The sequence below is a fragment of the Oenanthe melanoleuca genome, chromosome 4 (genome assembly GCF_029582105.1).
Source record: "Oenanthe melanoleuca isolate GR-GAL-2019-014 chromosome 4, OMel1.0, whole genome shotgun sequence".
Lineage (NCBI taxonomy): Eukaryota > Metazoa > Chordata > Aves > Passeriformes > Muscicapidae > Oenanthe > Oenanthe melanoleuca.
Window position 1 is genome coordinate 31412835 of NC_079337.1, and position 18554 is coordinate 31431388.

At 35.1% G+C, this 18554-nt stretch overlaps 1 protein-coding gene across 2 annotated transcripts in view; it reads right to left on the reverse strand.

Annotated features, from left to right (window-relative positions):
• Positions 1 to 18554, reverse strand: part of FSTL5 (follistatin like 5) — a 278893-nt gene that overhangs the window by 184294 nt on the left and 76045 nt on the right. For both annotated transcript variants that reach the window (XM_056490570.1, XM_056490569.1), the window contains exon 4: positions 11606 to 11854. In XM_056490570.1, the coding sequence (XP_056346545.1) occupies positions 11606 to 11854 (249 nt within the window). The remainder of the gene's footprint in view (positions 1 to 11605; positions 11855 to 18554) is intronic.

Genomic DNA, 18554 nt, shown 5'->3' on the forward strand with positions numbered 1-18554 from the left:
AAAAAAAAAACAACCAACCATCACAACAAGCTCATGAAATGCCATAGGAGACTCTTCTGATTGCTCTATAAGTACTGGATATAAGCAGAGCAAGTCTAAGTCTACTTTTTGAAAAGCAGCAACAATTTCAGAATACTTCTAAACCTTTAAACATTTTAAAGGATTCATAAAAGAATATATTTGAAAAATTAGTTAAATCATGAGGTAAATTTCCATAACATACAGACTAGGTAAACCCCATTAAATATAAATGAGGAACTGCCACCAGTTGTGATGCTTGCCAAATCAACTGGATTTATGCTTCAGGCAAATCCTGAGGCCATTTCAGAACAATATTCAAGTTTACATCACATTTTTTGGTACAGAGTATGTTTCCAATAGATTTTTCACATTTGGGGTGTTGGGTATGTGGTTCTTTGTGCTTTTCGTAGATTTTTTTGTGGTTTATTTATTTCAAACTTCTAACCCAGTATTCTCTCCCTTGGGCTCCCTTTTACATCTTTCATGCATGCAATAGAACAAATATTCATCAATTGACTGATTTCAATGAACCTAATCTTCATCAGACTCAGTAGGGAGGATTGAATTAAATCCTAAGTTTACTGACATGATAGCATTAGAGGAACTCCCATATGAACTAGAAGGTTTTCCCTGTCCAACAGTAACCCTTAGCACTTTGGGATTTTTTGGAAACAAAAATCTGGAACACATAATTTTTAATTTCCTTTAAAACATGTTAATTATAAAATACTGTAAAAATGAAAGAAAGCATTAACATTCTTATATATTGTATGTGTCATTTGTGCTCACTCAATTATCCAATATGTACCAATTTAATGTACTCAGTATTATTAGGGGCTTTTAAATCTTTTACCAGTTTTCTTTTTTCCTACAAGATTTATCACATAAGTATGTTTTTACAACTACCATAGCTAAAATGTCTGCTTTAAAACTTCATCATACAGTAAAGAAGATAGATATATTCCCAGTGTGGCCATTCACCATCTGCTTAAGCAAATACACTTCAAGACGCTTCTACAATTGTGATAAAGTGACAGCAAATCTAAGAGCACACAGAGCTCATCTCTAAAATGATGATTGTACAACTATAGTTTGCATCATAAGGGACCAGTAAAAATCTTTATGTTCTGCGTGAATGGCAAGGACTCACATAATGGAGAAGATGGAATAGGAAAATAACAAAGAACAGATACATTCAGCAGTTGTCTTAAATTTAGAAGCAATAATGAAACTTCTTGACCGTAATTAGTATTTAATACTGCAAGGATATTTGTCCCTCTTTCAGATTTTTTTTTAGTGATACACAAGGCTTGCCATTTTACTAAATCCCAGGAGTGTTTTTTTCTCATTTTCCAGGTGGGATTAAGAGTATGGAGTGCTCATGATTAACAACACTTCTGCTATTCTCCATGCATTTAGATTTTTATTCTTCTAATTAACGAAGTGATGACTGGGAAATGCTAATTCATAGCTTCCTCCTTGCACAGTGAAATATCCTGACAAGCAGGCTGAATACTAAATGAAAACTTGCAGTTTTATCAGCCAATAGCACTTTTTCTATTCTGTACAACAAACATTATTAGACAGATATCAAATCTGCATTAAAACAATGCTAATAGCAGAACTTCAATGCACTGCCTGTTTACCAGGATTCTTAGTAATAACCCTATAGCAGATACAGCTCAGAATTCTACTGCTTTAAAGCCAACATCAGCAGTTTTCTCTGGCATAAATACTTTTTCTTGTAGAGATTCAGCAGACTTGGTCTCTAAATGGTGAGAAGAAAAAAAAAGAATCTCCACCATCTGTTCCAGCCCTAGGGGAAACAAACTTTCTTGGCAGTATATAGTTCAGGATTTAATTGCACCTAAAGCCAATACAAATACATGCAAAAATATAAAACATCACTCTTAGTGAGAGGAAGTTTTGTATAATTTTACTTTATTTCTTAGGGCTACAGTTTAACTTATTTTTGCTGTAATCTGTTTTCCTTTATTTCTGTTGCTTTCAACAATTTTAAATTAAATCCACATAATCATTCCAGATAAAGAGAAAGCTAAAGGATCTAGTCAGATTTCATCACCCAGTTTATCAAATTTTATTTACTCTCTGCATGAGTATCAGGAGAATTACACTTGCTAAGGTAAATGAGAATTCTTCATGGCTAATTTTTTTTCTTCATGAAAAGTAAAAACTTAAAATAACACAAATTTTATAAATTTCATGTGAATTATTATGAATAATCAGTAACAAAGCTCTGATTTAAAAAGAAAAAGAGAGAAGTTCAGAGTCAAATAAGAAGAAAAATAAATTAGAATGAGGCAAAAATTAACTATTTTGATTTTCTGAAATTAATCTTTTTAAATCAGTTTCAACCGGAGGACTCTTTGGTCCATTCTATATAAATTTAAATATGAGCAACATTTGTTTTGTCTCAGGATAAAGTATGATAATATAATCTACTTCAATTCCAGTTTATGTCAAAAGGAGTACTGTATAATCGACAATTCCATGACAAAAGATGCTGTAATTGAATCACCAATTATAGGTCTCTGTCAAATTTCAAATTATCTTTTTCTTGCAATGTTTTCTGTTATAGAAGTAAGAGTATAAACTCTGGTTACAGCGGTATAAATACCTTTTTTTTTTTTTTTAACTAAGGTAAATCAGAACTTCCAAGTCTTGGCAATACAATGTTCATCAAAATCATGTTACTTTATTTATTTTATTTACCTGTCTATGACACAATTGACAGAGTATACTGCCCAAGTCTTCTTCTTTAGAAAGTGCTTGTGGCTACTTATTTTCTGGTTGCTTCTAATACTTGTTCATACCGTAACTTTAAAAATTAAAAACATAATAATAATAATAATAATAATAATAATAATAGTAGTAGTAATAATAATATGGTAGCTGCCATCACAAGCATGGTGGCAGGAAGCTTTCTTTGTTTTCTAGTCACAAAACGAGACAAATCAAAGGGAAAAACTGGAAGTCATCTAGGTAGTGATCTACTAAGAAATGTAATTTGCAAGCACCTGGATGTTGCATTTCATTACTTATATTCTGCACTATTAGATTCCAAAAAAGTTTAAAAATATACAGTTGAAAAATATTTACAGATATTGACAATTTGCCCAAACTAGCTACTGTCAACTGAGTACATTAAGTTTCCTTAAACCAAATTAATTTCTCAGGTTCCACTAGGGTGCAACACACTAAAAGACAAGCAAAGTACCCTGAAAAGACAATGCTACATTTCTAATTTAGCTTTTCTGTAAACTTCACCTACCATCCAATGTTAAAAGAGAGTAAGAGGCAAACCATGAGAGAAACCATGAGAAACCATGAGAAACCATGAGATTTTATCTAATGTAAATTTATTACCCCATCCATTATTACCCCAGCTACTAGAGCCAGAAATGGAAATTAAAAATAATTTTTGCATGCCTTTTTCTCTTCAAAATATTCAGATTTTGTAAATGAAGCTATGGCTTTTTTAAGTTGGCATACCATATACTAGCCAACTTGAAATAAAATATCATGCCAATGCCTTGTATGTGTATCCAATTGTAAATGATTTTTAAAGGCCAGCAATATGTTCCATCAGAAAAAATCCCCACAAGACCTAATGATAATTCTGGTTCTATTTAATTAAAACTTTTTAAAATTTGCATTAGACTAACCAATGTTCAGTAGTTTAAGACTTTGTGCTTACTCTAAACTTTAAAATTATATTTCTCACTTAAATGTTTGCCTGAATACGAGGCTTCCTTTGTTTACTATAAATTTGTGACAAAACATTTAGAACATTTAGTTTGATTTATTATATAATAATTTTCACTATCCCATACCACCAACTTGATAGTAAAAAATACTTCTTCAATTTTTTTTTCGGTTTTAAAAACATTTGCTATCCTCAGTACTAGCCAATAACAATATTTGTTTTAGAATGTCACAAAGGGAGTTGAGAGGTGTTTTTTGCCTTTTCCCAAAATTTCTATTAAGGCTATTTGAGCACAGAAATTGAGACAATTTGAACCATGCCTGTACAACCCTTGTACTGCTAGCAGCACACACTTTTCTGACAGTACAGAAAAAGCAGGAGAGCAAAGAATATTCTGTGCTGTGAGTGGCACTGCCCCATCTGCAGGCCTAAATTACCAGGTTTCAAAGAAGGGCACTAGCAGAACTCTGTTCACTGATTACACTTTGCCAGAGCTCTACTTCTGCTTCTCTTCCTCCGATTGATCCAATTCTTCCCAGAAACTACTGGCTGAATTTTAGTACCCTGAGCTACATTCTGTTTCTCCAAAATCAGGCTGAAGGTGTATAAGTATGTGTTTTTTCAGAGATTCCTATCCACAGAATGGTTGAGGTTGAAGGAAACTATAAGAAATCATCTGGTGCTGCTTCCCTGCTCAAGAAGGGCCACCTAGAGCTGGTTGTCCAGGACCACATTCAGTCAGGTTTTCAGTATCTCCAAGGAAGAAGACTTCACATTCTTGGTTGTCTGATTCAGTGACATGAGAATGGAGCTTTCAGGTTAATACAGCTTCTTTGAACAGATTCAACATCATTACTAGAAAAATTAAAAGTTTTTAAATTTTCTACCTGTGAAAATCTGTGATGCCCATAGACCCATTTCTTTGCAGGGTATCAAACAGCAGTGATGACCTTACAAGAAATTTTAAACTTCATTAAGTTTGTACAGAGATTAGCTAGAGAACACTAATTCTTCATCACTATATGAATACATAATAGGATAGAGCTGATTAATAGATTTATCCCAGCATTGAAGGCATTGATATACAAAGATTGGGACTGTTCCAGACACAGAAAATAAAGGATGTCTTTGCAGGGTATCTTTAGCCAGGCAATAAAAGTCAAGCCTATAATCATAACTTGTTTCAGGAGCTACCCCATTGTCATTGCCCCATCCAACATTTTAGAGATAAGAATTCAATGCACAGGAGGAAAAAGAGAGCAGAGTTCAAGACTTCAGTTGGAAAGAGAGACAATATCACCTATAGTGGTGAAACAGGCAATGTTGAATGTTTAGTTTTTAAGCTTCTTATATACATGTTCTCATAAATACCTTGAATTTAGCTTCACTCTGCAGATCTAGTAGCAGATATTACATATGTTGGCCTTTCATGCCAGTTGGTTTAAACAATTTACAGCAACACTGGGGAATTTGAGAGATATTTGAGACAAATATTGCACAGATGTAGGAGGAAAAACCACCAGTTTTCCAAATCTCAGGAGCAATGCAACTCAGGAGAATGAACTGTGTGGGAAAAGCAGACTAGAGGAACTGCAAAAATTTAGTATAGTTTCAAAGGGTAGTAAAAAGAACCAGTGTTCTATTGATTATAGCATCACTTTCCAACAAATTGCAGAAAGAAGTAGTACACCTACCATTAACAATGATTTCTACCACTCTGTGGATGTTCAATTACTAATGCCATCTCTGCATGAATTCAGGATTTCATATTAATTTCTGAAGTGTTGGACTAAAGTGAAGATATGTAGATCATAGGCTGGATTAGTAATCTAAGTCTAACAATTCCTCTGTGCTATCAAACATTTTAAGACCAAGCAGAAACCTTGAGTTCTGAAGGTTTTTTCAGATTTCTTTCCACATTACAGCTTGTGTTGAACTTACTTCTGGAGTGATAGCTGAAGCTTGACACTTTATTGGCAGCAACCTTAAGGGTGGTGATATATGCAGAAATTCAGGCTTTCAGATAGAGTGTAATAATGATGGTTTTGAGAATTTCAACAGAGAAGCCAACTGACAGGCAAAGTAAAAAAGCAAATCCATCTTACAAAAAAGTTCTTTTGCAATGAAAACACTGGATTGATATTCATATTAGCTTATCCAAATTTCTTTTGAAAGATGCCTAATGATCAAACTTAAATAATGTGTTTAAGATTTATATAAAATACAAGATGAAATATTTCCAGAAGTGAAACTGGTAAGATGACAGAGACTTATATGCTTGCTTTTGAAGTATATGAACATCAAATAAGATTAAATAAATGCCAGTGCTTTTAAATGAATGTGCCAATATTTTAAGAATCAATCTAAGATCACCTAGGGCACAAATCAATCACTCACAAAAATTCAAAAATTAAATCTTTGAACTAATCCTGAGGAAGTCACTGTAGAGGCTAATAGGCATCCTAGATCTTTTCTGTGGGATAGTTAGGATTTACTTCACTTCAACTAATTCCCCCAGCCCTCTTTAAAAATGAAAAGCCTAAAGGCTTTCCTCCAGTATTTACAGTCTGCTGCTGAGATCCTATGTAGATTTTACTCACAGGATCTGCTGTGTGTCAAACACAAAAGCCTGCTTTGGATGAGTTCCTGCTTTCTTATTTAATAATTTTTATTTCTTTTCTTGGAATACATGGCAGCCTACTCATAACCACACTTAGCTTGCACTGATGATTTTGTAAGACCTTCATATATTTTTTAAGCCATTTACTACTTTTGGTTATTCCTGTTAATGTCTTCTGAACTTTTTCCAGTTTGCTCATACTTATTTTGAATTTGTCCACAGTCAGCTCTTATCCTCTGCCCTGAACAACTTAGTATTGGGAACACGCTTTCCAACCTATTTTTCTACTTTGTCTTTTAGGAACAGTAGAGGAAAAGTAATTGTAGCAATCTTTAGATATCTATATTTTAGTAGCAGCAGTAGTAGTAAGAAATCTGAAACTCACAGCCTTTTCAACAGATGAAAATATTCACCAGAGGAAAATGAAACAAAAAAAGAAAGATAAGAGATTAAAATAATGTTAATATCATAAGGATGTCACAGCAGCTACTTATAAGTAAAAAGTTTACATATGAAGTAAACTCTATTCTACAAATATTCTATAAAATTCAAAGTATATAGGGGTATTTGCCACATTCCTGAAGATTCAAAGCAAACTGCCATTTGTCATAATGACTGAGTATAACACTGTATGGAAATAAATATAATGTAAAATATACAAGAAGCTCAGGGTGCATAGAACATACAAGACGAATTTTTTATGGGAAGTTTTTAATCTCTTACTTATATATACTGGCCTGGGTTTAGGAAAATGGAGTAAAAGATATGAACACAAAAAAATAAAACTGAAGCTTATCTGATGTCCCAAGAATGCCATTCACAACCCAGTACATTGTCCCATATGAGTCCTACTGAACTTTATAAAAGCTGAAGAATAATGTTTCCAGCCTTCTAAGTTCTGCACAAAGCCATTAATTTCACAGAGCCACTTCACAGAATAAAGATAAGGGCAGAGACACCAAGTAAAATAATTCTAGGCCATTTGAATCCCCATCCTCTGGGATGTTAAAGGGTTGTTAAAAGTATGGCCAGCAAGAGCCAGGGAGGGGTAAGTCAACAGTGTGAAGCACACTGAGAGTCAGATGCTCCTGCTGCTTTTCTTACACCCAGTAGAAGCTGCTCTGAAACACAAAGTGCCAGGCTTGAGAACATTCAGGACACTGGAAGCAGAGAGCATGCAGGGGCCACCTACCCCTGGATGCTCCCATGCTCATGCTCCTCATGAACTACTCATTCACCCAGCATATACAAAAAGCATATCAGATTTCCCAGCTAAAAGGCTCAATATCAGATCTAATGAATAATCTAAGCTTCAAACTTTGAATTTTGTCAATATTTCCTTTAGCTCATCATTTATGTTTCCTCTTCTCCTCATCACTGAACACACCATTGTGGCACTTGGCCATTTATTTTTTACTTTTTTTGCTTCTTGATATGAATATAATTCTTGTAAAGTTCCTTAGATCACAGGATCACAAAGCATTTTCAAAAGAGTTTGCTTGCTTTTTTAGAGTAATCTTGAATATTTTACTTTTTTTTAGATTATTTGGGTTTGAGAACTCCTCTGAAAGTGATTGCAAAATTTTCATTCTCTAACATTCAGTTAGAGGACACTAGACTTGATCTGAGAGAAACAGAGCACTCCACAGGTATACAAATCACTTCTAATTTAAATTCATAGAAAAGGGGATTATAAACAATTAGCTTCTCTGTAGAATTCATTTTGCTTCTGTATGAGAAGAAATTGAGACAGTTTATTGACTAACTCTCAGGGTCACAGCTGGCATCTAAACATCTAACCAAGCCAGTAGGAAAAATCGTTCAGTGTCTGATGCATCATGACATGCCAATAAGTAACTGAGGGAATAATTATAGAAGGAGTAGAGGAAAAGTAATTTCTAATTTAGTATGGCCATTATCTTGATCCATGTGAAAAATGCAACATTTGCATAACAGTCTCAATCATCAAGTAAAAGTTTCAGCTTCAATTACTGTTTTGCATGTATTCCACACATATTTTGGAAAAAGCGGTAATTTAATTTGGTGTGAAGAAACAAAGATAGCAAGTGAAAAGAAAAAAAAAATAGCAGTTCAATGAATCTGGAAATAAATAAGCTACAATTAAAAGCAGGTAAAGGATCAGAATTAGAAATTTTAGCTTAAAAAACCAGCATGTCAGCAGAGTACATCTTTAACACAGCTTTTACTACTACAAAATGTACTTATCAAATGTTTCAGAAATGGCTCTCTGTGAAAAACTTCATGTTTTTTGTCTGTCTTCTATGCACAGCTTAGCTAAGAGACACATTTCCCAGTGATTTTAATGGAGTTTCAACATGTAAGCCAAAGATCTCTCTCATTTAGCAAGGCAATCTTTAAACTCCTCTTAGCATGTAGGTGTTTAAAAGGGCAATTTTCAAACCATTAAGAACTCATGATGTTTGAGATAACTATAAATCGTTTGGTTACAAGATTTATTATTCAAATAATTATAGCTACCTAGCTACTATTGTAATGTTGATTTGGTATATAGAACATTAGCTTTTAAAATTTTATTCTCCAGACACAGAACACCAGTGTTTTCTGGTAAGCTTACTCATTTAAATAAGGTGTATTTCTCAGCTTCTCTCATCTTGGGCTTCATTCTCAATCTAAAACTTAAAATTTCTGCACCAAGAAATATTTCCCCCTGAAGAGGGGAGAACAGAGAACACAGTACAAGGGTTTGAAGCATAAATAACTCAAAACATGACCTTGTTAGAGATAAAATACACCAAAAAGGAAAAAAAAAAAAAAAAAAAGAAAAAGCAGCTAAGTACACAGTACTTTGATCTGAAAAATCAGTGACTAGCAATGAACCAGAAATTAAAAATACCTAACTGCTGTTTTAATATAGTCATTATTGACAGTGACTATCCTGTCATGTAACAGCATCTTGCAGGCACTCCTTCCCCTCACACCTGCCCCAATTCAGGTTAGCCTCTTCTAAAGGACTTTGTGAAGGCCTAAGCAAAGTGCTCAGATTATTTATTTTCTTATCTTCTTTGAGTTTTTGTGGTCTCAGAAACAGCTCCTTGAAATGACATCATTTGTGATGGAGGATGTCAGCTAAAGTAACGTAGCAGGGCCCTTCTGACACTATCAGTAGTGATGGGATTCACCTTCTCTATCCAGGAGGAGCACTCTTGAGAGTTTTTTCCTATTAGCTTTTTAATATTTTTGACCTGTATATAGCAGAACCTTCAGCTTTATTGAAGGCAATCTAATAGTGGTTATCTTAGAATTTTTTGAAAGAGGAAGAAATCATATAAAAATAGGTTGACATCTTCTGCCTCCTTTACCATATAGATATAGTGGATGTTGGAAGACAGTTACAAAAGATAGAAGATGTTTGAAAATAGTCACAAAAGGCAACAATGCTTTAACAGCACTCTACTCTACTACAGCAATGAAGCAGGTGAGGATAACATAGAAGAAATTGAGATTGATAAGGCCCATAGATATGAAATAATACAAAGAAAAATAACTGTCCCCATCTCATCTGTCCAACACTATTGAAGTCAACATAAGATGAGAAAGAAGAAGGAAAATGAAATATTTAAAATTATTTTAGCCATGTAGTTATAGCCCAAATTATAGAACTTGAGTATCTTGATAAATAGTAGTTTTCAGAAGGCATCTCAGATAAAGTCACTCACATACCCTAGCTCTTCACTGAAGATTGTAATTGACTAAAGGAAAAACCTATTTTTTTACTTTTTAAACCCAGCATCTAAGTTAGGTTTCTGAAGTTGAACACCAGTCAGATACTCCATTGTCCACAACAAGTGTGAAAGAAGCATGGTGAATTTAAGACATAAAGACCAGCTAACAAAACCTAAGGCAACCTTAGGATTATATTTCTACCTGAAGTACTGTCTCATTTCCAGAAATAAATCTCTTTTTCTAAGGGGAAAAATGTTGCAATGCTATAATTTTTCCCAGACATCTTCTGAAATTATTTGTATTGTATACACTATACTAAAGAATTGAAATTAGCCCATAAATTTAAATGTTCTTTGGTTTTCTACTGTCATTTCTTCTGCCAGAGCACTGCATCATCAGAGTCTTTTTAAAAAAGGATTGTGATTGTTAAGGTGGAAGAATTCATGTTTTGTAGTTATTGCACAAACCATTCCCTACAAGCCCTATATTCTGTACTCCTAGAAACCCATTTTAATTTTCCACTACCTCAGAACACATGCTATGTAAGTTGCAATTAAGGCCTAAATATTGTGATGATATATCAATTTTATACAGTGTCCACAGTTTTGAACAAAGTTAAACTTTCACTATTACTCATATGTGTATTCCTATTAGAAGACTTCCACACCTACAGTTTAACCTATGGATACCTGTACCTGAGCATTTTTTATGAAGTTGCTGAGCTTATCATGTTTTCAGGAACACTAGAGAGACTAATAAAAAAGGGCCTTATTAAAAATTTCCCCTCCCACCAAAGCCATCCACCTTTGTTGTAACCAGTGAAAACACACTCAAAGTCTGTCAAAGTAGTCACAAATATTCAAAGTCTGCACTGGTCCAGGTTTCTGGAACCTGCAAGGTGCTCAAATTATAGAAAAAAAAAAAAGAGCACGTTGCAATTCTTGACACTGCCAGCCTAAAATGATTAGCATAAGGTGTATCTCTCAGAATTCAGGCTGGCATCTCTTAGAATTCAGAAGATTAAAAAGGAACTAATCTTGCATACTTTGATAAGTACACAAGTAAACTTTTCATTATCCAAATTCAAAGCAAGAAACACCCATTAAGCCATGAACAAGCCCCTGATCTATCATCTTCAACACCAAACATGAACACATATCCTGCAACCTTCTGAAATCCCAAATTCCGTTTTTCCTGCAACAAAGATTAATATCCTTCAGGCTTTGGGATTTAAGTACATTTAGATGAATGAGGTCAGCAACCACACTTGTAAGGCAAGCTGCCACAGATTCATTTCTAAGAGACAACTGGTTTATTCAGGTTAAAAACAGCTGATTGCCCAGAGCAGTGAGTATAAACAAAAGGAAAAAAAAAAAAATCCATAGGGTATCTCTGGAGTGCAATACTTACTGTATCAATTTTCAAGTCATTATTCACTGTACACTCAGTGCAGACACTATAGAGATTTAATTGAACAGCTTGAAAACACATATCCAATAGCAATATTCCAGACACTGTTCAGCCATGCTTACCTTTAAAGAAACAATCTTCATTGTGTACAATGGTGATCTTTTGCTTTTTCAGACAGGCAGCTCTGTGCACTTCACAGTGGTTTTCATAGAATTCTCCATCAGACCCACACACAGGTTTGTAATGTGGCTTGCAGTGCTCCATGCACAGACACTCAGCTTGGCCAGTCTTCCCATTCACAACACAGTGTCTGCCCAGACCACAGTACTTGTTCTCACATGATCCAAAATGGCCATCCCAGCCAAGATAGCCTTAAAAAAAGAGAAAAAAAAAAAAAAAGATTTTATTTAATATTTGTATTTTGCTTAATTGCATGCAAGATACAAAAAGGATTGCTTTGAGTAAATGAAGTGAGATTATGTCTTTTGCTACATCCTTGACTAATATTAAACATAGGTCAGCCTCATGATAAAAAAAATTAGTCTCTTTATCATGACTTTTAAACTTTTAGTCATTGTCATAGGCTAACTGTAATTTAGAGCAAGACCTAGTAACAAGATTAATTCCTCATTAAAAAATTCATATTAAATCATTATTCTTTAAATGTATATTGAAGTTGGTCACCTTAAGATTGCTATACTATTGCATGCAATAGAACAAAGTATTCTCTAGAATTTAGACCATAGGATATCTCATATTGGAAGAGACCCATAAGGATTGAAGTTAACTCTGTTCTCCTTGCAGGACTGAATCTAAACCATGTGGTTAATAGCATCTTCCAGAAGCTCCACAAACTCTGACAGGCAGATAAAATAGACATTCGCACATTGAGACTGATCCATGAGAATAACTAGAGCTGAATCAGGGCTCTGGATCAATATGGAGAATTCAAAAACAAAAAATGACAAAAACTCTGTGGTGGCATTGCAATGATATTTCAGGAAATGGAGCATGGAAGAGCAGGACTGATATATCATGTGAGTGGTGGCTAGAAGGAGTCACATGAACCCCTAGTGGTATTTCAATGATCAAAAATATGATTTGGATAGCAAACAGCTTTAAGAATGTAGAAACAGAGGAGTTTCTACTGGCCACAACTTTCAGTTCCTTCTGCTCCTAAAATAAGGAAATGGATTGTCTACATAAGGCTACCAAAGCCATCCATCTGGTTTCTATCCTATCTATGCTGCTCCCACCATGTATGATAAGCACTGTTGTCACTAGCAGATCTCTTGGTGAAAGGGGAAGTTCATTACACATTAATATTTCCTTATTATATCAACAGTTTCCATTTTGGCTGCCATAGAACTAACTGTGGCTTCTTGGCAAGAGAAAGTGCATGATGTGAAAACGATGTGAAAATGAAAGCAGAACTGTCAGCTGCAATCACCAAGAAATAGTTTTTCTGGTAACATAATTTTGTCGTAAGATATGTATAAAAATACTAAAATACTGCCAAATGTGAGAAGAGACACTGCCCTTCACAGTTACTTAATTTTATTCTCTCACTTCATACTCGGAATGTCCAGAAAAAAACACCTGGTATTCTAATTCCTTGCAATACTTGCCTTATCCTCACATCCTAGCTGAATCCATCCTTGGCTAACCCATATAAAAATAGCATGAAGAAGCAAATCACAATGCATAATTTGGTAGTAATTTGTTCGTATTAGATTCATTTGTCACAGTGAAGTGCTAACATGTCAACACCATACCTTGATGCACATTTCTTCAAGCCACTGAGAATTTATGTTCTTCACTTCAGTGGCAGAAATAAAATCTCACCACTTTTTCTCCTGAAGCCTATGGCTCTGTTAGACAGCCATGCTTTGATTTCTTGCTTTCTCACACACCACAAATTTTCTAGACAAATGCACTACAGAAAGCACACAACCATGAAATTTGGCTCTAATGACACGCTTTCACTATATTACTTTTAACAATTTTAACAATTAAAGCATAAAGTTGAGAGGACTACATATTCACCTCAGGTGTTGTATGGCTGATATAACTAAGCCACAGTGATTTTTACACACCTGTAAAGACCAGACTGATGGTGGGTTTACCTGCCCATGCACCAAAATGACTCAAAACAGGAAAACCCAATACAACATTAAAATTTTCCCATAAGTTTTTGAAAGTATTCCTCCTTGTGCCAGTGTATCACCACTATATGTGAGCAACAGACATTAACTGACAGAAATTAATAAAAACTCAATTTCATTATTTCCTTATACTACAGCTAAGGTCAAATAAATCTTTGCAACATCCAAGAGTGCTTTACAGCACAGATCATGGATTCATGTTACAGAAGTGATGGAATTGTTACAGTTTGAGGACCAAGTACATAAACCATTATTACTTATGCTTTCTGAATTGAAGATAAAGATCTCAGATCTCCATCTGACAACTGCTCTGAATTATTGAGAGGTGTGTGGTGACTCAAAAATGTACTGTGCTGTATGTTATGAAAATAGAACTCATCTAAGACTTCTCTTGGGACTTAATCTTAGTGCTGTAATTAAATCTGATGCCTGAATGCAAAACACCTTATTTCAGATAAGGGAGAAAAATTTACATTATATATATTGATATTTATAATATTGGTATTTGTCAACATATACCAATTACGTACAGCAATAAACAAGCAACTTTTCTGCTCTAATGAAAAACTGTATTTATTATGACATGTTTTATATATGTCTTCATTTTACACCATTAACTATTCCAAAACAATGCATACATTTGCATACCTCACTGCATATGCAACTCCTTCAGTTGAAGTCTGTGGTAAAGTTCCCACTGACCTCAAGAGAAGCAGTGTTCTTTCTCCAGATACAATCTGGAGCCTTCAGACAGTGTTAAATTATAATATATAATTTAATATACATTATATATATATATATATATAATTAAGTTTTAGCATGTTTAACAGGTACTGCTCTGCACTGAGAAGGAGCAGCTAATGTAGTGTTTCCAGTGGTTTACAGTACATAATTCAGAAAAAACTGTTAAAGTGTACTTTGAAACAGTCCACCAAACTGTGGTTACCAGATTACCAGATCACCCACAGTAAATAATTAAATAAAATCTGTGCAATTCCAAAACAGGTGAAAAAATGCTCACAATCACAAATTTGAACTAAACATGCACCCAAATGTGAAAATGGAAACCAATGGATCAATCTAAAGAGCTACTGAGAAATACCAAGAAATGGGTTTAGATATAAGTTAAAAAAAACTAAATGAACAACCAAAACCCAGCTTAAATCAAACCAACTTCTGCTGCTTTTCACTGCTCAAGTCCAAATTGCAAAAATCACTGTATTTGTCAAATCCTTTATTTTATTTTTTGTTTCCAAAAAATGTACTTCTATAATTTTAATCTTGGAATACAACTGCTACTAAGCCAAAGGAATCTGGCCCTCAACAAAAGAGAAACCCCATTGTAAACCAATATGGACTGTGATGTGCAGTCCATTTATGAACACCTTACTATTTCAGTCACCATCAGGAAATTGACACTATTAATTTTTGTTCCTGGATTTATTAGTATTGGAGGCATACTTTTGATACCTTTTCAGTTTGTTGGGGTTTTTAGGGGATATTTTTGGTTGCTCAGTTGGGTTTCTTGAATGTCCGTGTAGCTAAGTCTCCTAGGATAAAATTCCTTTTATCCTGGGATAAAATTGCAGCATCCATTCAGGAGACCATCATCATCACAAACACCGAGCTTTTCAGAAGGCTGTTGCTCTAAGCACTTAATTTTAGAAAGTAAATTAGTCTGAGAAGAACTTAGGATGCCATATTTAGATATAATTCAGTAATTTAGCTGAGAAGGTAAGCAGCACAGCATATTCAATATTGAGACTGAAAGCCAGTAAGTTGGTATGACAAATCTAGCCATGAATACAAATATTTTTCCAGCAATTGTTATTGCTTATGTGATGATAGGCAGGTCTACATTTTTTAAATGCCACAACACAAAAACAGGGAAGTGTGTACACATATGAGCTACTCTGAATTTTTAGCTTTAAAAAGTATTTCAGAGGATCTACAGTTCTACAGGAAACAAGATTTAATTTGTTCTGTCTGAAATTAAGTCAGAAAACTTAAAAATTAAAATTAAAATTAAAATTATCATAGCCTTAAGTTAAAAAAAAAAAAAACAAAACAAACAAAAAACCCACACATTAGAAACTATCACTAAAAATGTATTACACCCAAAACAGTCAAAGCAGTTACATAGATTCTTCAGATTCTCTTGAAATTTAAAACTCTAAACAGACACCAAATGGAAGGGCACATGTTTTTATTTTTAGACAGCAGAGAAAGAAAAGTTGCTTTAACTTTTAAGAAAGAAAAATTATTAGATGCAGTTTCAAGTGGTCAGTTGGGATTCCTCATACAGGTTTCCTATGTAAAGGCGACTTCAACAGCATCCATAGCAGGTCACAGTTTGATCCATTTACATCTGGGAATCAAGCTGATGTTTTAGCACACAAAAGACTCACAGAAATACACATAGATACTTTATCCTTTTATTTAACCAGTTTAGAGAAACGTTGCACAGTGAAACTTTGGATATTCATTACAGTATGAATCACCATGTTCTGCAGTTGGCTCTGGGCTGGAACACACATACACACAGGCTTTCTGTATGCTGAGCATTCTCTCACAAACTCAGGCTGGTTTCTTATTTCCCTAACAACATAATTTACATTCATGGCTTCTATCCTAACTTGCTGCATCACCCACACATCATGTAAAACAAAGTGGTAGCTATACTTCAAGACAATGCACTGATAATTTGTGTGCAAATAACTAATGGTAATTTCTGGGGTCGAAAGACCTGTGGTCTCATTACCCCCTCTTTATTTAAAACCATTCTGTAAATGACAATTCCACCTCTACAACTATATCTCTGCTTAATACACTATCTATGAAAGGCCCAACCAAGACTGTAATCCTTATTTTAGTAAGTGTTCAGTGTAGTCTCAGGTTTTAGTAGCAAATAAGATCGATCACCCTCTATCAATTACACTCATAGGGCATTAACACTGAGCATGACCCCAGTATGAACTGTGAGAATCTGCCCATAAATATCAAAGCTCTGGACTTTTGCTGTTTTTGAACTGTAGAATTTTAGCAGCAATTCTTTAAAAAATTTTACTTCAAGAGCCAAGAATAGCTTGTAATTACATTGACTGAACATGACACTAAATCTGCACTACTCATTATCCAGAACTCTTGGTATATGAAATTCTTCAGAAATTTAGATTTTTTTTTTAATTTTTTTTTTAATTTTATTTTGGTTAGGAATATTTTGGGCAGAGGACAAAATTTAAAGAAAAGAGTGGATTATTTGAGAGTAAATAAAAAATTGTCCAAAATTTTATCAATATAATGATTATACTAATGAATTCCTACCACATAATGGCACATATCTTAACAAACTGAAGAGAACTAGTGGTTCCAAGATGGGAGGGTGAGAAGCAAGGACAAACAAAAGCCCCACAGCCATGAAGGGGCAGGATGAGGAGCTGCAGCTGCAGCCCATGGCCCTCAGAAAAAACAAAAATGTGTAATGTGTAAAATAAGTTTTTGGCTGGGTTTTTGTACTATGCTCTCCTCCCTTCTTCTCTGCCTGCCCCCTCTGCCCTCAGACACACACTCACCTTTTCTCCCCCTCCCTCCCTCCCTCCTTGTAGGGGCACTGGAAGTACTGTAAACTTTTACACCTCCATAGAACTTGATTGAGATCTTCTGGTGGGCTCAGCATTAATCAGTGAGGACCAACTAACAGAAATTGGCACAGCCTTTATGACTGTACAGGGTTTTTTCAACCTTAAAAGTCAAGCCTAAATACACTTAGGAGAATAGGGGGTCTATATTCAAATAAAGTGACTTTCTTATTGCCCTATACAGGCAAGTTGGAAAAAAATAGGAGAAAATGCCACACTTTTAAAGGAAATAAAATGCAAAACTACAGCGAGAAAAAGAACAAACCAAGTCATATCCAGGAGAGATCTGTAAATGCTGAATTACCTAGCTATTAACCTGAAATAATGAAACCTCCCATAAAAGCACATCTGTCAGCCAGAAACAGTCAGGTTAGCATCTTTGACCATATGAATTTGTTTTTCTTTCCAGCACTTAGAAGCCATCTTTAGCAAAATTCACAGAATTTTATTTCCTCAGAAGAGAGAAAAAATCAAATCATACCTCCTTTTCTTGACTGAAATTGAAGACCAGGAAAAAAAAAAACACCACAAAGAAAATGAAGAGAAATTATAATACAACCAGAACTACACAAAAACCTCTTTTGCTTATTAGGCAGAAACTTTTCCCCCTTTCCAGAGCCTTCCCCTGCTCCTCTCTCATCCTCGTAGCAATCCCTTTATAGCCTTGCTCCCCTCCAGGTGCCCACACAGGGGGCTCAGCAGCTCCTGGCCCTTGCCTTCTGCAATGACAAAGGCTTTCTATGTGTCCCTGCCCCTGCAAACGTTCTTGCTCACTAACAGAGCTATTAAACACCTGTTTGGTACCAGAGCAAATGCCTGTGACAACTCCACTGCAGAGCCTTTCCTCCAGTGAGGCGTCTGTTCAGGTTTCTGCCTGCACCAAATTCAATGTCACCATCCAGCTGGTGCTGAGCAGTGCTGTGGCCCCAGGGCACACACAGCAAGGTCCTGTGTGCCACCTCCCAGCCCAGGGCCCTGCTGTCCCCTCAGGTGACATTGCTGTCCCAGCAAGGACGGCTCTCATGCTCATGGGAGCCAAGAAGGATTGCCCATTGCTCTTTCACTGCTAGGAGGTGATTCTTGGGCACAACTGAGCCTTGTAAAAAATCTCCTTCCTTAATCACCCTCCTTACATTTGACCAGTGACCATTAAATTTATAAAATGGTGTGTGGGCCCTAGACATGCTACTTGCCTTACATGGGGGGAATGGAAAATGCATACAGGTCTGGCACAAACAGCTGAATAGATTTGGATTAAGAGCACTGCT